At 39.8% G+C, this 21,495-nt stretch overlaps 1 protein-coding gene across 1 annotated transcript in view; it reads left to right on the top strand.

Moving 5' to 3' along the window:
- The window catches only part of LOC146498701 (cAMP-regulated D2 protein), a 31,225-nt gene extending 23,675 nt beyond the window's left edge, over positions 1-7,550 (top strand). Inside the window, exon 8 of the mRNA XM_085138795.1 lies at positions 1,431-7,550. Coding sequence (XP_084994921.1) covers positions 1,431-1,883 — 453 coding nt within the window. The 3' untranslated portion in view covers positions 1,884-7,550. The remainder of the gene's footprint in view (positions 1-1,430) is intronic.
- The last annotated feature ends 13,945 nt before the right edge of the window (positions 7,551-21,495 follow it).

The raw sequence follows: 21,495 nt of genomic DNA, 5'->3' as shown, positions 1-21,495 counted from the left end.
TATATATATATATATATATATATATATATATATATACATATGTATATATATATATATACATATATATGTATGTGTATATATATATATATACATATGTATATATATATATATACATATGTATATATATATATATACATATGTATATATATATATACATATGTATATATATATATATATACATATGTATATATATATATATATACATATGTATATATATATATATATACATATGTATATATATATATACATATGTATATATATATATATATACATATGTATATATATATATACATATGTATATATATATATACATATGTATATATATATATATATACATATGTATATATATATATATATACATATGTATATATATATATATATACATATGTATATATATATATATATATACATATGTATATATATATATATAAAAAAAGCTTGATTATTTTACTTATCGATTCTCTTATCGACTTTCATTAGGTTCTCACTGGCTGCACTTTGAGAGTGGCCACCATTGTTAAGCAGCATATCAAAGACATGGCATTCATGTATTTGTTCTTTTTGTGCATGCTGTGTGGTCAAATGTTTCTGCATGTTCAAGGTATTTCAGCTCTTTGTTATGATCAGTGTTGGCGTTATTGCTCAAAAAAGTAATGTAGTGCACATATTCCCCGGAACACTTAAGTGATGCAGTATGTTACGTTACAAAACAACCTGAAACGCATTGTCTCATAATTGTCAGTTAACAATATAAACCTGTAGACTACAGTTCCACACACACTCCCCTGGTACATTTCCTACAATCAGCAGACTATTGCACAAGTTCAGATAGAACCGATAGGCAAGCAGAACAACAATTTCAAGGAACTAAAGTACTAGGAGCTGGTTCTTTACAAGAACCGGTTCTCTATTCCCATGCCTCATAAAGTCCAGGTTTGTGAAAGTCATTACAAATCATCCTGAGAGTGTAGATTTGCCAAATTTCATTATAGTTCAGGCACTAAGGCAATTTTGTGCCAACCCACCCATGGGATGTCTGATTGGACTTTGGTGGTACTATTAGTAAGGTTATGTTTTCTGGAGTTATATAATTTATGGAGTTATATAATGTGTTATAAAAGGCTGATTCATGGCAGGCCATGAGAAGTTATTGTCCTGAGAACATGGGCATATTCTCCGAGTTTTACTCCAGTCTTAATCTGCAAAAACCACAGAGATCAGGTGGTGTTACTACAGGAAAAACAATGCTGATCATCAGAGTTAGTGGGTTTTATCTTCATCCAACATGCTTGTTTGTAAAACATTTAATAACAAGACAATTAAGAGATATAAAGTTATTTAAGTCTGAGCCACTATAGTGCTGAGAAATCATTGAAATCAGTTTAAAATAATGTGACCTCACCATCTCCCTCTTATTTTCCTTTCCTCAGATTGTCACCGATTTTGTCTTCTTATGTCCATCGAGGAGGTCAGCACATGCTGGCACAGCAGCGGGGAGCAAGGTCTGGATGTATGTTTTTGACCATGTGATCTCGGACCGCAGTGTCTGGTCAGGTCTCACTTTCTGCTATGAGCATTCCTGCCATGGTGCAGAGCTGCCCTTTCTTTTTCATTCAGCCTCTGTGGCCAACTTCACCCTGTCACCGTCGGAGAAGCTGCTGTCCAATCGAATGCTGTGCTACTGGGGTGCCTTCGCTCACACTGGCGACCCTTCCTCTAGGAGCCAACAGACAACTTTCTGCCGGGAGCAGCATCTGCCTATTTGGCCGCGCTATTCTGACACCAGTGGCTTTCTGGTCATGAACCTCACTGTGCGTTCCCATACACAAGCCGGGACCAGAAACCATATATGTGATTTCTGGGACCAGCTGGGCATCTACTAGAGAGGGACCAGGCTGGGCATGCTGTTCTTTTGTTGAAACTAGATTCAAAAGAATGGCTCTTTCCCTGCATTGTTTTGTTTCTAAAAGTAGGATATGTAGATGTCTGCTCTAGCTTTGCTCTAGAGACGGGCAAGTTAGTTGATGAAGTTTTGCTAGTTACTACAGTACTCCTGCCCTTTTGTCTTTTGTTTGTTGCAAGTAAACCATGTATTTGTTTGTATGCGAGATTTCTTTTCTAATTGAATGCAAGTCTGCATGACTTGAATTGTTATCTAGGAGCAAAGCAGCCAGACTGTACTCTTTAGCTATATCAGTCACCAGACTGGATTATTACAACAATTCACAAATTAATAATGTTTGGTACAAAAACTCATTGCTTAGGGGGAATCCTGCTAATTCTGTTCTGTTGTTTATTCGGGATTTGCATATTTGGACTGGAGTGAAATGTCTTGTGGTCCAAAATATTTTTCTGCCCTGAAAACACATCACTGAGTTATTTCTGCTCACAACTTATTAGGACCTGCAGCCATGTGTTATTCTAAGAGAAATGCCTCCCTTTACAAAATTTAATGACTCATGAGACACTGGCATCAAACACTTAGCCAGAAGAAAGCTGGTTCTATCTGGCAAAAGGGGGAAACGAATGCATTTGGTGACAGTGGTAAACATCAGTAGGACGATTGGTTGATGAAAGGCTCGTTTGGTTTTTGGGATCACGTCTTCTATGCAGGCTAATGTCAAAGAAATGCAGAATATCTCAAACAACAGGAAATTGGATTTATGTTGACTCGTAGCAAGTTAATGGTGAGCTGGTGAACCATATCTTGCTGCCTATCTGTAACCAAATCCTACCTGGAAACACTATTTACCTTATATAACCTGCGACTTTAAGGCAACGTGATTGAAGATTAATTGAACTAATAATGCTGGTAGAGAAAACCAATTCAATTCAATTCAATTTTATTTATATAGCGCCAAATCACAACAAAAGTCGCCTCAAGGCGCTTCATAGATACAGAGAAAAACCCAACAATCATATGACCCCCTATGAGCAGCACTTTGGCGACAGTGGGAAGGAAAAACTCCCTTTTAACAGGAAGAAACCTCCGGCAGAACCAGGCTCAGGGAGGGGCGGGGCCATCTGCTGTGATTGGTTGGGGTGAGAGAAGGAAGACAGGATAAAGACATGCTGTGGAAGAGAGACAGAGATTAATAACAGATATGATTCAATGCAGAGAGGTCTGTTAACACATAGTGAGTGAGAAAGGTGACTGGAAAGGAAAACTCAATGCATCATGGGAATCCCCGGCAGCCTACGTCTATTGCAGCATAACTAAGGGAGGATTCAGGGTCACCTGGTCCAGCCCTAACTATATGCTTTAGCAAAAAGGAAAGTTTGAAGCCTAATCTTGAAAGTAGAGATAGTGTCTGTCTCCTGAATCCAAACTGGAAGCTGGTTCCACAGAAGAGGGGCCTGAAAACTGAAGGCTCTGCCTCCCATTCTACTTTTAAATACTCTAGGAACAACAAGTAGGCCTGCAGAGCGAGAGCGAAGTGCTCTAATAGGGTGATATGGTACCACAAGGTCATTAAGATAAGATGGGGCCTGATTATTTAAGACCTTGTATGTGAGGAGCAGGATTTTGAATTCTGGATTTAACAGGAAGCCAAAACAGGAGAAATCTGCTCTCTCTTTCTAGTCCCACCACTGACCGGCATATGACAGTATGGTAAATACTCTACTTTAAATGTGGGTCACTGGAACTAACTGCCAGTCACAAAGCAATGGTAAAGAGGGAATTGTTGCATATGAGCCCTAGAAGGCAGCATGGTACTACTCTGGGCTGCCGGTGATTTTTTTGCTTTTCGCACCCCCCTGCAAACCCCAGTAGTCTTGCAGTGGCACCATTTCTCACAAGTCATTGTTATGCTCTCCTGGCTATTGTTTCTATCTTAGATTATTAAGTAATTAAGAATTAAACCCCTGTCAGTCTCCACTTTATATTGTACCTTATGAGCCAGGTAATAACCCTAAAGGCCATCAGCAACACATCTGCGTGTTGTGAAAAGTAAATGGCTCGACGCTCTCAGCGAAGTCACTGACATTTTATTTGACATGTTATGTCAAAACAATTCAGTTATGATTTTCATCATATCAGTCTTGCCAGTAAGTGATATGGGTCCACAATGAATGCTAATCTAAATTTACATAAATAAGGGTACAGCTTGTCATATCATCCAAGAACAAAGGAGGCAGTGCTTTGTGTGAAATAGTTGCAGTTTATGAGTTTTACGTTCCAACAGAAGTGGTTTGAAATCTTTCAAATCCTTCACTTGATCTGGGAGCTTAACTGGCAAATGTCCAGTTATAAGCCTGCTTCCTCAGCCTTCAGGCGTTCACCACTCCTGTCTCTTTCTAGAGCAACTGAAGTGGCTTCTCTCCCTACTGGCACCAAGGCCACAGTGAATTGTCCTGTTTAATATATGCCACAGACACACACACACACGACCATTTTTATTGGCTGTTTACACACGACTGGTAGAGCGCTGACACACTAGGGTGTGTTGAGGCCACCTCATTATCTCAGCAGACATTTACTTTGCTGTCATCCAGTATCAAAGCACGGCCCGCGCTGCGACTTAGCTGTCTGAGTTGGCCGCACAGCTAATCAATTGCTGTTCATCCCAACACTGCGCCAAAGGCTGTGCTCACAGGCTGTCCCCCTCCCCCTAAAAAACCCTGCTGCTCATTATTGTGACAGCTGATAAGAGGGAGATGGAGTGAGAGCGAGAGGCGACAAACAGACACAATCCTTTCTGTTGCCTGTATAATTTAGAAAAGGTTATGGAATCAATGTCTGGCTGTCACTCTCCAGATCGAGGTTGTTGGCTTTGCACAGACATTCCAATAAGATCTGATTATGGCCACTGCATTTGCAATTAAAAGTCAGATGACAGCCTTCGCTGCCCAGTATGCTGCTTGGGACAGAATACAGCAGCACACTGTTCACTGGCGTCCTTCTCAAAACAAATTGGGCTCGTTCAACCGGGCGTCCCAATATGTGGACATCACATTTTGGGTTGTCTAGACCAAAATACTAATTTTTGCTCTACAAGGGCTTGATATCCACTTACGAGGACGTTATACTGCCACTGTTCTTTCAAAATTTAAAATGAATGTCCTCTTATGTTGATCTCATTTTTCTCAGAAACAAAAATCAGGTAAAAAAAAAAATAAAATCAGATAATTCTTTGTTTTTACATTGATCAGGTCCCAATCAGCCCAAATAGCAGAGAGAAATTAAAAATGCACACCATGACAGAGTTTGGGTCTTAGGAGGTTAAAAACAGTTGACATAATAAGTGTATTGGGGAAATATGTGTTCTTGCTTTCAGTCAGTGAACTGATATAAAATGTATGCCACTCTCACATCTGTGTATACTGTTGTGGAGGTTTTCCATTAAATAAAGTCTGCAGACGAGTGGTGAGCGGTAGCTAACATTCTTTAATCAAAGCGCACAAAGGACAGACGACCAAGCTTGATGGAGCCCCTGCATGTCCGCGGGACAGACGGTCAGCAGAGTCTCCCTGAGCCTAGCATGGCTCTCGGTTAAACACCTTCTCCAGGAACAAAAGCCAGTACACAGCTGTTTCACACCTTAAGGTTCACACTCCCTTGCTACTTCCCAGAGTCCTCAAGAGACAAAAGACTCTTCCTGTGGAGTGTCTGCTTCCCCCAACTTCCTTACTAGACCCCCCCACCATTTGTCTTAATGTATGAGTGTAAGACATGTTAAAATCCAGTGGCACCAAAGCATCATACAATAATGTGATTAATACATAAGTAAAAGAAATTCCTATACAATCCCTGTAAAGTTAAATGTGAAACTGACATAAGGAAAATACATAGCACTAAACAAACCCAGAAACAACACTTCTGAGGGATTCAGTTTCTGAAAAACAAAACAAAACTCTCTAGACTTCTGGGCTACGCATCAAATCCGACTTTTTTGACCCTATGCGACCCATATCCAATCATGGTGTGACAGTGTGAACGGCACAAATCCGACCTGGGTCACTTTCGTATGTGGTCCTGAATCCGAGACATATCTGATGTTTCAGAAAGCGACTGCTGTTTGAACGGTCACGTCGCATTAAATCCGTGTTTTACGTCACTGACACAAGACAGACGCCAATTATCAGCGCCTGAGAAGACATCGCGAACGCTTCCTGGCCATCCCGTGTAGATGTCAGTGAAACTGATGGGATGACAACATGAACATAATCTGCAGATTCTGACAGAAATCTGCAACTATCCTTTGCAGCACCGCTACTCTAAAACAGCAATAAGGATCATTATTAGGCCAAATGTAAGTAACAAAATAACTTTAACTTAAAGCAAAATTGGGAAACGTAAAGTCCGAAGTCTTCATATTAAGGTCATCAGTCAAACAATACTGTTGCTCTGGGTCTAAACAGAGAGCGTTGTGTGTGACGTCATCTTTTGCGCATGCGGCCGCTTTGAGCGTTCACACTAGAGCTATGCTTTTAAAGAAGCATAGTTAGCACTGAGCGGCATTTTAAGTAAATGTTCTCTCTCTCCAGCTACCACCTGTAAACTCTAGACACCAAGGTGTTCTCAACCCAAGACCAACAGTCTGTGACCTGGGTTTGCCCTTGGTTCTCCTCCCAGCAGGATATGCCAGGACAGTCTGATACCTGAACCAACTTGTCTCCTTTTCAATGTGAAAAAGCAGCAGTTCTATTATGAGCAACTCTTGTACGTCATCCTTGGATTCTTCATCTCTAAGGTTTAAACCTTAGGCATAGGAATCCCCTTCAGTCTCAGTCTTCAGACTGAAGAAGCCACTTGGTTGAGTGAAGAAACGTTTCTCCCACTGGAAACGCTACGTGCAGACAAACATACGTTTTTGTGATTTCCCTACCTTAATTAATAAACATGCATCAAGACACTCTGGAGGAAGTTTATCGCTGTCACTTGTATCTGTGATCTTACTTTTTTGGTAACTGCCCACATCTTGTTGCCATATGATGCAGGGACATAGTTCAAAAGCTTTGTCTGTGTCTGTGATTCCAAAATACTAGAGCTCCTCTAACCTGAGATGGGCACTCCACCCTTTCAATACTGAGAACCTCTCATAGTGAGGTTGTAAACCACCTCCATCCTGGAAGTCACTGGTGGTCACTGCCCAAGAAGGTCATACCTTTCCAAAAACGGTAAGGATAATTCTGAGAATACCGATATCCCTGTGTTGCTGTTGTTCCTGCATCATAATGATAATGTTTGTAATTGAACCAGTTACACTGTTGTGATGTGATAGCATTGCAATGTGAAGAGAACAACTGTTTATATAAACGTCTGTACAGGAACAAGTGTGTCAGCTGTTTACTTTATTATTTGATATCATTTACTCATGTTGGTTTGCTCATGATCATTTTTAAAAGCATTAGCTCACTTCTTGGCTAATGCTAACTGCTCAGACAGCATCACTGGTCAGTTGATGATCCTGGACCAAAATTATTATGAGGATGTAGGAACAACACTAACACAGGGATGTGAGATTGTGAACTTGGATACCCTTCAGTCCTTGGATTCACCTGGAAATCCTGCTTATTAAAGTAATGAATGGAGTTGATGACAAAGACCATCCCTGGAAAAATACATCTCCCCATGGGCACAATTCACTCTTTATCAGCAGTGCAAACTAAATTATTTCTACAGGAACTGAAAAAGCTGTAACAACAGGCCATAGAACTTCTCCAAATCAACAAAGCACACTGGGGTCCATGAGAAATTACCCAAAGTATCATTAACAGGCTAAAGAGCTGGTCCAGTGTTGCAAACCTTATTTTAGGATAAAGTTACCTGCAGAGTTTTAACATGTGCTTAATATTATTTGACCTGTGATTCTATATAATAATGTCCAGATGACTACAGAAATTAACATTGTGACTCTCTTCCGATTAATTTGGATAAGGGCTTGGTCTTGTAGCCTGGAATAATTTATTTCTAGAAGGACTTTGACTGAGCTCAGACCCAGTTAGCATAGCTTAGTAAGAAAACTAAAACCAACCTGACTCTGTTAGAAGTTAATAAAACTTACCTCTACACTGTGAAGCTTATAGTTTGAACTATATGATCAAATAAGTTTCAAAATCCTTATTAATAATCTGGAGAAGTGCTGCCAGGAGGAGTTTGTTACATTTTGACACCTTTCTTCCATTGTTGTACTTCTAAGTGAAGCTAACCCAGCAAGAAGGTAAACAAGTGTTTTTCTCAAAATGTTAAACCTTTCTCTTAAATTCTGAAAAGGGCCACAAAAACTGTTTAAAATGAACGCATGGCTTTCTAACACTTGTGATATTCTGTTTGAACTTAGCTAAAAGAAAAAAAATGTGAGAAGTTTGCTTGTAGATTTTGGCTTTGGAAACCCCCACAAATGACACTGCAGACAGATAAGACTGTTCATTTCTGTTTGTGGCTGCCTCGTCTCTTTCCTGGCTTTGCTCTTGGCTACATGAATAAAAGCAACACAAGCACATATGCTCCGATCTGTCTCAACACAGCGAAGGCTCAAGGGCAGATAGGAGAGGGGAGATGAAATTAGGACGGCTGCTGTTTATTTCCAAGATTAAAAACAGAGCACAAAGGCCTTTGGCTGAAATATCACATTGTATATGATAGTTACAGTTTCGCTTTGAATGTGGAAGTGATATTCTCTCTTATATTACATTTTAGTGCTGTGGGCAGATATCACCGTTGACAAACTTGTGCTCTAAAACAAAGCAGCCTGTGAAGGATAATCTTTTATTCTGCTGCAGACTCAGCAAACATTTCACAGAAGGCAACAAGACCAAGTTTCCTCAAACAAGTGCAAACTTTCAGCCTGTTTAAACTGAAGTTATGGCCTTAGACATATTTTAGTTTACCACGAGCGTGTAGGCAAGCATAAACAGCTATCAATACTTTAGTGTAAAGTATTACATGTGGTATATTCCTACTGCATTTTGAAAGTATTCAGAATCTTGAGTTTCAATTGCACATTTCAGTCAATTAGCAGCCTTTGGATATCTTGGTACGTACCTTTTAATATTTAAACTTGGTGTCTCTGCAGATTTTGGGTATATACTACTCCTATCAAAAAAATTATTACAGTAAGTATTTTCAGCTCAGCTCAGTTTATTCATTTATTTATTTTTTAAGATCTAAAGATTTTCGTAGCACTTTCTATTACAGCTAATTAATAAAGTGGTAATAGTAGCAAGGCAGAAATGAAGAAAAAAACAACCTTTCCATGTGCATGAAAGTGCTGCGAGGACCTAAAACAAAAGAAATATAAGATATTAAAAATGTCCTTTTAGATATAGTGGTCACGGATACTGTTACACCTTTCTGAGATTTGCTGGATTTTAAGGAAAGACTGTTTTTGTTCTTTCTTGGACAGAAATCTCAGAAATCACCAAAAGAAATTCCACAATAATATCATTTCTTTAAAACACATTTTTTTTCAATTTGTCATAATATGTTATTGGATCACATGACCAAACATGGTATTTATTGTTACATGGTATGTCATTTGTATATGATCTCAGTTGGATATATTGTAGCTGAACAATCCCTCCCTACAGTAATTAGTAACATACTGACAACCACCAATAATTCCACTGCTTTTACATTTCTAGTGCTAGACTTGACATTTTATGAGCTACGTTTCTGTGCTATCAGGGATTAACACAGGATGGATGGCTGTCAGCCAGGATGCATGAGATTAAGGTGCAGACATGCATTACTTTGCACAGCTTTGTTTTGCTGTTTACAGTCAGTCATCACTTCACCATGAAAAATAAACACAAACACTTTAAATGAAGGACTGTTAGTCATTTATGCAAATAATAAATAAATAAATGTGGTGAAGTATTGGTTTCAGCCAACCTCTTGGTTCAGTGCAGTGATGCTTAACATTGCTTGATGACAGAGAATGAGTAAGCATATGGATTACAGCACAGATGCATCATGGGACTGAGACATACAGATATTGAAAATCACTAGCACACTCAGAACCAAACAGAAACATTAGAAGCAATTTGGATTCGAACCATGAATTTCAAGTTTCGAGGAGATAGACTGTGGAATAATCTTCTTCACTTTAACTTTTATGTAACAATTACTTTACTTTATTTTCCCATTATCTTCCTACTCCACAGGGAAACATATTCTTCTACACTTATTAACAAAGTCATCCCCTCCATATGTTTTGAAAAACACTTGCACACGTTTAGTAGGACCTTTAGGCGTAAGGCCCAGTTAAGTGCCAATTAAAAGAGAAAAAATAATTGAATCAGCTTTTTTATTACAGTATTATACAGAAACCATGTGCATACAAATGACCTCATTCAGAAGATGGAGCTTTCTGCTGACCTGCGAGCCTGTGTCTCATTCTCTGGAGATTTACTATGTTATGGTAATGTTGTTGTTTTTTTTTTAACTTCCCCAACCTCAACTGAATCAGTCCCAAGAGCTTACAGTGTACATATAGAAGGTAGACCATGGCGTTATTTTTGTGCCACTATTCTGAGCGCATGTAAAAAAAAGTTTGCAGGTGCAAGTGTTGCATTTTGAGGAGAAATTTATTTTGAGCGAAGAAAAGCTGAATTTGAGTGAACAGAATTCATTGCTGCGTGCAAAAAATGTATTTCAGTGTTTGCTATTATCCACACACACACACACACACACAACAGCAGCCCCTCTCGCTCAGTTTTTGCATTTGCGCTCGCTCGCGATGTGTTGCTCGCACTCTCAACATTTCTGCCCGTGCGCGCTCAACTCTTTCTCTACACCCGGGGTCAGCAACCTTTAACACCCAAAGAGCCATTTGGACCCGGTTTCCACGCAAAAGAAAACACTGGAAGCCGCAAATACTTTTTGACATCTAAAATTGGGGTGGCTGTAGCTCAGGAGGTAGAGCAGGTCACCTACTGATCGGAATGTTGGAGGTTCGATCCCAGGCTCCTCCAGTCTGCATGGCAAGTATCCTTGGGCAAGATACTAACCCAAGTTGCTCTCCGATGCATCTATCGGAGTAAGAATGTGTGTGAGTGTAGTTAGAAAGCACTCAGTATAGAGGTAGTGCTTGTGACTGGGTGAATGTGGCGTGTTGTATAGAGCCCAAAGGCGATATAAGAGGGTTATAAGCGCTGTATAAGAATCAGTCCATTTACTGTATATATTGTTTTTTACTTTGTGTGAACAACTAAGGTGTGCTGCTTATGAAATCCATGAAGTGCTACAGAGAAAATTACATTTTATTTATGTAATTAACACATTTTGAACTCTTAAAGAAATAGAACAAAAGGAAAGACACCCAGCTGAACTAAAATGATCCAGCAAACAAAAACTGTTGTGAGCTGCCCTCTTATATCGCCTTTGGGCTGTTGGAGCCTTGACCTGACTTTTAAAAAAAAAGTAATTGAAAAAAAGCACTATGCTGCTGAAAAATGAAAAATAGATATTTGCAAAATTCTGCCTAAATATGTATTTTACCTGGTTAATGTGTGTGGCGGGGCGTGGTCTGCAGTGGCGCTGCAGGGGAGGCGGACGCACCTGAGCGGCACCCGCAATCACGCCTCGCTGCCTTTACATCTGTGCTGTTGTGTTGGTGTGTGTCGGTCTGTGAGCTGCAAAGCTACAGCCGGCTGTGTGTGTACAGCAACCGTGTGTGAAAAGTGGTCAATAAAGAGATGCTGAAAAGTGTGTTCATGCAAACATTGTCGGGTCTGCAGTGATGTTTACAATAAGACTTCTGCTCCTGAACCTCTGCGCACAGCGTCTGCAAATCAGGGCTGTACGAAGTCACTTTCATCTTTACGCAGGACTGTAAGCTGTCGTCTGTGAGGCGTGAGCGTGTTTGTTTTTAACATAGTTCATGATGGAGAACAGCTGCTGACATAATGTGGATCCAAAGGTCCATAATTAGCCTACCTGGGGTTGAAAGTCTCGATAAATGCACGGCGTTTAAGCGGGTATACCGGTGTTCTGGGAATCCATCCTACCTGGCAAACCATCCTACCCGTTGTTTCTACACATACTCTGACCGGTAAAATTAACTTCCAAACCAACCTACCTTTGTGAATGTCACCTACAAGCATACTTTAACAGCTAAAATACAGTGGCAAATCATCCTACCTTTGTTAATAACAGCTACACGCATACTCTGATGGGCAAAGTTAAGTGGCAAACCATCATACCTACTTAAATTGGTGCTGGAATGACTCTGTGACAGCAGAAATGTGCATAAACTACTTACGGTAGGACGTTTGGCCAAAGTAGGATGGTTTGTCAGAACACCGGCTTCTGCGAGTGTGACGCTTATTTTGAGCGATCAAAAACTAATAGAATATAATTTTATTTTTATATTTCAATATCACAATAATCTTCCAATTTAGAACTGCAAGTTAAAAAAGAACTAACATAAAAGGCATCTCCAAAAACTTTAGAGCACTTTTGCAAATATCTGATGTCTTGATGAATCGAGCAGATATTTGAAGTTTACACAGAAACATTCTCACATGAAAATATCTTTAAAGTTTATTTTGTGACCCAGAAAGAGTAATATTTCAAACTCCGCCACTCTGTGTTCCTCCGCCACTGCCTCGTTTGAGATTTGGACCAAATGGATTCTGGGATATTGCATTTCGTCATTTTGAGCTGATTGGAGACCAGAACAGCCAATCAGATTTTTTTGCATCCAAGTCTGTGAGCAACACATTGCGAGCGAGCGCAAATGCAAACACTGAGCGAGAGGGGCGTTGTGTGTGTGTGGATAACAGCAAACACTGAAATACATTTTTTGCACGCAGCAATGAATTTTGTTCACTCAAATTCAGCTTTTCTTCTCTCAAGATAAATTTCTCCTCAAAATGCAACACTTGCACCTGCAAACTTTTTTTTACGTGCGCTCAGAATAGTGGCACAAAAATAACGCCATAGTAGACTACAGTGCATTTTGCTCATAAATCCAAAAAGGGCTGTAGTTCTGAGCTGAGACTTATGTATTAAGAAAGTGTAGGCGGGTGAGAAGAGATAGCAGAGCATTCAAACTCCAGTTTGCTACAGCTTACTGTAACAATAACACTCGAGAGGGCACCTTTTACTGTGTAAACCAAACATTTACAGCATCAACACAACACTGATCAGAGTTTCTGAAAGCTCCTTTGTGTTTAAAGCTTTAAAGCAGCTTTGACCCAGTATAAGTGGAACAACTGTGTTTGAACTATCCATAGTGGGAAATTCAGAATGAAAATCCTCTGTTGCTTTGGTTCTGCGTGCAAACTCACGATCTGGCTAATCCTGTGTATTGTAAAAACTGAAAGACAGCTGTGATTACTAGTAGCTCAGTGCTGCCTGTGGTATTGGACTCAGCCGTAACAGTATCCGCCTGGTTTTGTGGTTCATTGTTCAACGTTGAATTGCACACAGGTCTCAGAGCTTCAAAAAAATGTTTTCTCGCCTCACAGTGAGCCATGAGACTGTGAGGCTATTCAGAATACATTCGTCAGTCATAATTACCAGCTTTCTGAGCAAATACCGGGATGTTTCTGCAGCTTAGTCACTCATGGGAAAAGCACTAGTTTTTGAACTTCACAGTTAATCATTTTTCTCATGCCAGCTTTTGAGTTTCAGTTTTCTTTAATACATGATGCAGTTACTACAGTAACCATCGAGTACAGACGTTTTGCTCGCCTCTTTCAGTAACTTTGGTTAAATCTCCATTAACTGACCTTTTTTTCAAGTCACTTGTGAGAAATGCAATAAGCTGTAAGCATCACTAGCACACTTTCTAGATGTTGCACATTTACTGGAAAGTAGATGTGCAACAGTGTGGGTGGTTCTTCTGTAAATCTGATTTTGCAGACTTGTTTTCACCATCCTAGATAGTACTGGAGCCCCAAGAGCAAAGAGAGAGAACTGTTGACCAAAACAAATGTCTTCTTAAATATTTTTCATCTCTTTTAAAAAGTAAAACAAACACACACACTGTCACATGTTTTTCCCCACAATTTTTGGTTCTTTGAACCGATAAAGCAGAAACAATAATGGAACTTGAATTTTTCTTGCAAATTCTTTTTTTTCTGCTAATAAATCAAATACGCAGGAGAGACAACAGTTTAGATGACACGCAGAAAATGTCTCACCAGACTTTTCTCCACACTTGCATCTCAAAACGCTTCTGCACTTTTCCTCTCTCCCCAGCTTAAAGTTACTGACTCACTCTCAAGCTGTCAGATGCACTTAGTATGCTCACAAATAGTTGCTCACTGTGACTATCCAGACATGAGTTCCCACATTGGGGATATTGAGTATTAATTAATTAAGTAAAATGAGGAAGCATAATAAATGAAAATCTGAATAGAATGCAATGTAAAAACCACTCAATACAGTCTCTATAAAGTAAAATAGTTCAACAATATAGCTCTAAAAAACGGAATAATACCAGCTTACTAGATGTAGTCCTAAAAAGGAACACAGGAAATGTGAAATGGCATTGAAGCTACTCAGAGTGTGAAGTGTAGTGGACACAAGTGGCTCAATATACACAGAGTGTTATGTTTAAAGTAAGAGCTGAAATAAAATTATTCTGTTGAATTCAATTTTATTTATATAGCACGAAATCACAATAAAAGCTGCCTGCTTTATGTTGTAAGGTGAAGACCCCACAATAATACAGAAAAAACTCTCCAATTATTATATGATCCCTTATGAGCATGCACGTTGGCGACAGCGGAAAGGAAAAACTCCCTTTTAGTAGGAAGGAATCTCTCGCAGAACCAGGCTCAGGGATGGGCGGGGTCATCTACAATGACTGGTAGGAGGTGAGTGGAAGAAGACAAGACAAAGAGCCAGAGATGAATAACAACTAATGATTAAATGGAGATTGGTGTATAAATACATAGTGAGTCTCTGTTGTTGTCTGAAGTATGAAAGATATCATGTACCTGACCTTGTGGCGGGTGAGCTGAATCTGTCTGCCTGTCCAGCAGGTGGTGCAGAGGGTGGTCAGGCTTATCAGGTGACCTCTTCTCCACCACAGCTTCAAAAGAGTCGATTTTGTAGAAAATCACAGAGCCAGTCTTCCCAATCAGTTCATCCAGTCTGTCGCTGTCACCTTGTGCTCTCCCAGCACACCACAGGAAAATGCACTGTTACAAAATCTCCAACATTTTGCAACAACAACACATCAAAGAATCTGATTTTCCTTAGGATATAGAGCCTTGTACACAGCCTCAATGCTGGTCTTTGATTTCAGTCTTTATGAGTGTGGAATGTCCTGGTACATTTACATACATCTGGCTTATAACAATTAGCTGTCGTTATTTTTTGGGGGGAGTTTAATGAAAAATACAAACTGGGCGGCTGCAGCTCAGGAGTTCGCCTACTTATTGGAAGGTTGGTTGTTTGATCCCTGGTTTCTACAGCGTTTTTATATTTCTTAAAAGCATAGAATAAAGTGCTGTATGAATGTAGCTTGTAATAAAAAGGGCTTTAAGCGCTTATGTAGTGTTTTTTTTTATTATCTAAGTCTGTCCATTTAGCAAAGTAGCACCTATGACAGATATTTTACTGTAGTTATTCCAAGGGAACACTTCTTGGCCTCATTTCCCCCAGTAAAACAAGTGCATGCATGTTAGTAATGTTACTTACTGGTATTATTAATACTGCTTTTAACATGATTGTTGCTGCTACTGTTATAGCTACTGTTGCTACCATTATTATAACTTAATTTCCACGGTGACCCGAGAGGTCAAACGAATTGCAACTTCAAAAAACACCAGTAATTAGAAAAACACTTCATAAGCAGGCAAAACACAGCATTAATACTAGGGGTGGGGGGAAAAATTGATACTGTGTAGTATCATGATATTTTGTTTGCTAATAATGTATCGATACAGGGACAGCAGAAATTGATATTTTGTTACAAAAAAGGTTTTTGTGCTCTGACTTCAGAGCATGTTGATCCTTTTTCTGAGCAAGAATCCTGACATTCCTTCACTGTCTAAATGTGTTTAACTTGTTTTGGCAGCAATAAACATGACAGTTTACTTATTTTAATTTAAGACATGTTTTATTTTAATTAAGTTTAAATTATTTTGTTTTAATTTACTTTCAAATTCTTCAGTTGCTGAAGGGGCTGCATAGTTTTCATAAACTGCATAGTTCAGAATAGCTATAATTGTACCAGATGGTTGATTCAGTTAAGTTGGACTAGACTGTAATACAAACCGTTCAGTTTGTCAACAATCAAACTGAAATGAGAGAAAGACTGAGTGTGAGACTTTGATATTAGATAAAATGAATATTGATAAAGTTTACCTTTATGTACAGAATCTGAATATCGCAAAATATTTTTAAAAATTGCAATAATATCGTATCGTGTGTTAAGTATTGTGATAATATTGTATCGTCGGATGTATGGTGATTCCCACCTCTAATTAATAGAATTATAACATCAGTCAAAGTATCAAAAAACCTGAACAGAATCGTGAAAGTCACAATTCAGTTTTATTTATCACCAAAGTTACCTCAGTACAGTTTATACTGTAGATAAGGATCCTACAACAGTTGCACAATCAGATGAACCCCTATGAGTAAGCACTTGGCAACAGTGGAAAGGAAAAAAAAATCTTTTAACAGGAAGAAACCTGCCTCCCCCCCCCCCCCCCAAATTTTATTTTATGTGCCTTTGCTGCATTTTTCTGTTTGTGATTTTTATTATGTTGCAGTGCATTTGACCTCTCACAGTCACTGTAAATTCCCCAGGAATGAGACAAATATTCCTATTTTCTTCTGTTATCCTGTAATCCTCTATCAGGATTACTAAAGCAGAAAATAAACGAACAGACAACCAAACCAACTGTGAAATCCCACTGAACAGGCTGAGATTATTCTATCTCAAAGCATGAAATTAGCTTTTACATTAATTTTTGGAGGCTTCCTTCTGCTTTGTAGCAGGTACTAATTTTGTTGCAGCATGTCAAAACAAGAATGGCATTTTAACACAATTAGGCATTCATTTCAATGATGATGACACCACAGACCTTCCAAATAACACAGAGCTTTATGACTCGTTTATTCCTGTTACTATTTAAAAGTCTAGAACAAAATGGCAAAACAGAGTAAATGTACTACCAAAAACCAATCCAGTGACGAATGTTCAGTTACGTGTTCAGAGTTTAGATCTGTCCTGGATGTTGATGCAACTGTCATTAGCAGTTTATAAAAGAACAGCACAGATGGACAAGGGAGGCGGCAAAGCCAAAAGGTTTGGCTGTGTTGAGTAAATTTATCGTCCCATCCAGGAGCCCGGAGCTGCGCTGCTGACGGGCTAGACAGTTCAAGGTGCACCTGGCTGCTCCTTAAGTTAACTGCACTGCTCATCAGTGACAGTCCCAGAGGCCGGTGGGTTTTATGGACCCTGAAATAAAGTTAGTTTATGAGGCCATTTCCTCTTTATGTGGAATAATCGTGTCAGTAAGCACTCAGAGCAGCACAGAATTTTAATACCGAGTCCAAACAGCTGTGGCCCTCTCCTTGAGGTTGAATGAAAATGACCTGCAAATGCTCCAATCTGTCAACAAGTATTAGCTCCTCATCTCGCCTCAACCTGCTGGCCACTCAGATCTTTCTTCTCTAGAGCACTCAGTCAAATGAATTGCAGTCAGAGCAAAACTGCTCCATTTGTATTCACCATTTCTCTCCAAGTGTTTTAATATAGGGTTAAGTGTCTGTCAAATTATTACATACTACTGCCTCTGCACACCGTTGTAAACTAATGCAAGTGTTTTAGGAGTAAACAATGTTGCTGACACCATGATCTGGAATTTTTATTAATTAATGTTTGGTTCTTTTTGCAGTGATTCATGCTTTTTATCTAGTCCTCTTGAGACATGAACCAGTGCAGCAAATTTTGACTGGAGCACCATGTTTGTGTATTAGCCCAAATGCAACAGCTGTATTTCATCTGTAAACTTGCAAATATACTTATATTTTCTCATTTTTGTCTATTGAGAAATTAGAGGACTGGAAGCTGAGCTGGAGATAGCATTTCTCAATATGTTAAGATTAACATTGAGATTGGAAATTAGAACATCAGAGGGGAAGCTTTCGGGACAAAGTTAGAGAGTCAAGATTGAAATGGTTTGAATATGTGCAGAGGAAGGATATGATGGTGAAGACGGAACAGTGAGGCAGGAGGACAAGAGGAACATCACAGAGAAGATTCATGAATGTAGTAATAGCAAATGGCCTGGGTCTTACATACCGCTTTTCTACTCTACATGAGCATTCATCATAGGGCTGGGCGATATGACCCAAAATTCATATCTCGATATTTTTTAGCTGGATGGCGATATACGATATATATCTCAATATTTTTTTAAGCCATAAGGTAAAAACCAAAAGAGAGCACTTAGTCAAAGCTGTGTCCCAGATGTCACACAGGCACTTTTATTAACATGTGCATAAGAGCCCACAATTGTGCAGTCAAAATGTAAACTAACAGCCGCTGAGCATAATAACAAAGAGACAGATTTCACAGCTGCTCTATTCCCAGGTTCTACTGTGTGACTGACAGCCTGCAGTTTGAAGTCTGCTTCGTAACCGTGTCTCTTAACAGGTGCCATTTATGGTCCTTATACACACACAGTACGGTAATATTACGTTGAAGCACAGTACGTATCACTCCGCGAGGCTGCGGACTATGGTAGCCGTAATGCTCCGACAATCCATCAAGCGCTGCAGCTCCATAGCTTACCAAAGTCGAACTAAAACATTTATTGACAGATTGCCCGTGCGCTGTGTACCACATAAAAACGGTTCGCGGTCAGTAAGCACAACCAGAATTCATACATAAGGCGCACTATCGATTTTTCAGAAAGGATTTTAGGCCATGCATGTTGTTAGCGCAGTTAGCTTGTTAGCGCGGTTAGCTCGCTAACACGTTGACGCCGTCCAGCCCCACGCACAGGGTGATCCGCGGTAACTCGTTAACGAAGATTTGCCGTGTCCATCTTGTCGTTGCCTGCAGGTGAAGCGATGGGGGAGGAGGGGGAGTTGTGTTCAGTGAAGGAGAGGCGAGGCCGAGTAATGTTGCATAGAGACAAAAGTGGACGAAAGAGAGGCAAACTTGCGGCTCCACAAGTATAATTATAACGTAACATAGACTATATCGATATATATATATTGTCACATCTTATATCTCGTATGAAAATATATCGATATTTTTAAAAAAACTCGATATATCGCCCAGCCCTAATTCAACATACTTTAGATTACAAGCATTATCCACCCACAAACACTTATTTAAGTGTTTTCTAGTATTCACAATCTGAAGAATGCATCAGAGAACAACTCGGCGTTCAGTATTCCAAATATATGTTGGCATGCAGACTGAGGCAGCCAGGGATCAAACCAACCACCAACATTGTGACTACTAAAATAGCTTCTGAGCTATAGCCCCCTCTAAGTGAAGAAAGACACGCAAAAGGTTGGTATACTAGGATATAATAGGGGATAGGATGATATGGAGGCAGATAATCACAAAAGCACAACTGAAAGAGGAAGAAGAAGGAAAGGTGAAAGCTTCAGGACTTGGTTGCAGAAGTGGTTGCTTGGAAAAAAAAAGAGGCTCCTTTTAGCTATCTATATTCCTTTCCAATATCCTTATGAACGTATGAATCGTCAGGTCTATAAACACTTAAATGTTTAAGATCGTGTCCATGCCATTGGTCATTCATCCACCATTAGGAGTAGTACGGTTTGGGTTTGGTTTACAAACGTAACTTTTTAATAAATGTTAGCTATTTGGAACATGAAAAAGCTTTTCACAAAAAAGCTGTAATGCCAAAATATTTGAAAGTGAAATGCAATAAATTTGTAGTTTGTGAAAATTTGTCAATTAAGCTGTGCCCACGGAAAAGAAAAACAACCAAGAATGATATCCAGACTTCAACAGAGTTGACATACCTGTGCAGAGCTTTGGACCACTTTAATAAAAAACAGAGAGGCAGGAGCAGAGTAGCCACAGGAGCAGAGTAGCCACAGTGGCTGGCCACAGTATTTTATTATGAAGTACCTATGTTCAGAAATGTCAGTTTTGCACATGTAAAAAGGATAAAATGTCAAATCTGACGTCATCTTCAAGATCAACAGATTTATCTGAGGGTCACAGTGACACTAATGCTACATAGAGCTATTTAAACATAGCTCAACATATAGACATATAGGAAATTACACATGGAGGATTCTAAATATCACATTACTTTGAACCTTTGACCTCTGCGTCAGTGTCACGTAGTCAAAATTTCATAAAACGTCTTATTTAGGGCTAGACAGATAAGATAAGATAAGATAAGATAAGATAACCTTTATTAGTCCCACACGTGGGAAATTTGTTTTGTCACAGCAGAAAGTGGACAGTGCAAAAGTTATATAGCAAAAATTTGAATACAATATGAATAATATATTGTACACAACTGTACAGAACAGAATAGAATAAAATAAAATACTATAGAATAAAATAGAATAAAATATACAACAGGATAAAAATAGAATACAGATTCTATATACAACTGAGTAAAAATACAACTTTGTCAGAAAAGAGTATTGCACTTAGTCTTATTTCACATGTGTGGGTTTGTGTGTGTTTGATCAGCTGCAAAAGTCTTTGTTGTGGAGTCTGACAGCAGTGGGGAAACCTGTGAAATCTCTCCGTCCCACACCGTGGGTGTCGCAGTCTCCCACTGAAAGAGCTGCTCAGTGCTGTCAGAGTCTCCTGCATGGGGTGGGAGATGTTGTCCAACAGGGATGACAGCTTAGCCACCATTCTCCTGTCACTCACCACCTCCACTGGGTCCAGAGGGCATCCTAGAACAGAGCTGGACCTCTGATCAGCCTGTTCAGTCTCTTCCCGTCCCCAGCAGAGATGCTGCCACCCCAGCAGACCACACCGTAAAAGATGGCAGAGGCCACCACAGAGTCATAGAAGGTCTTCAGGAGTGGGCCCTCCACTCCAAACGACCTGAGTCTCCACAGCAGCTACAGCCTGCTCTGCCCTTTCCTGTAGAGGGTGTTTGTTGTTCAGATGAACACCAAGGTACCTGTAGCTGTCTACAGCCTCGATGTCCATACCTTGGATGTTCAGTGGTTGCAGTGGAGGGTGTTTGTGCCTGCAGAAGTCTACCACCAGCTCCTTGGTTTTACTGGCATTGATCTGGAGGTAGTTCTGCTGGCACCAGTCCACAAAACCTTGGGTCAGTTCTCTGTACTCCTTGTCATCCCCATCAGTGATGAGGTGACTATTGCAGAGTCATCAGAGACCTTCTGCAGGAAGCACTGGGTGGAGTTGTGGGAGAAGTCTGTAGTGTAGATGGTGAAGAGGAACGGAGCCAGAACCGTTCCCTGTGGGGCCCCCATACTGCAGATGACCCTGACACACAGCCCTGAGTTCTCACATACTGTGGTCGGTCGGTGAGGTAGTCCAAAATCCAGGTAGTGAGGTGATGGTCCACTCCAGAGTTCTCCAGCTTGTCCTTCAG

The sequence above is a fragment of the Neolamprologus multifasciatus genome, chromosome 17, assembly GCF_963576455.1.
Source record: "Neolamprologus multifasciatus chromosome 17, fNeoMul1.2, whole genome shotgun sequence".
Classification (NCBI taxonomy): domain Eukaryota; kingdom Metazoa; phylum Chordata; class Actinopteri; order Cichliformes; family Cichlidae; genus Neolamprologus; species Neolamprologus multifasciatus.
The sequence above is the reverse complement of the archived record's forward strand: the minus strand, read 5'-3'. Positions and strand labels throughout refer to the sequence as shown.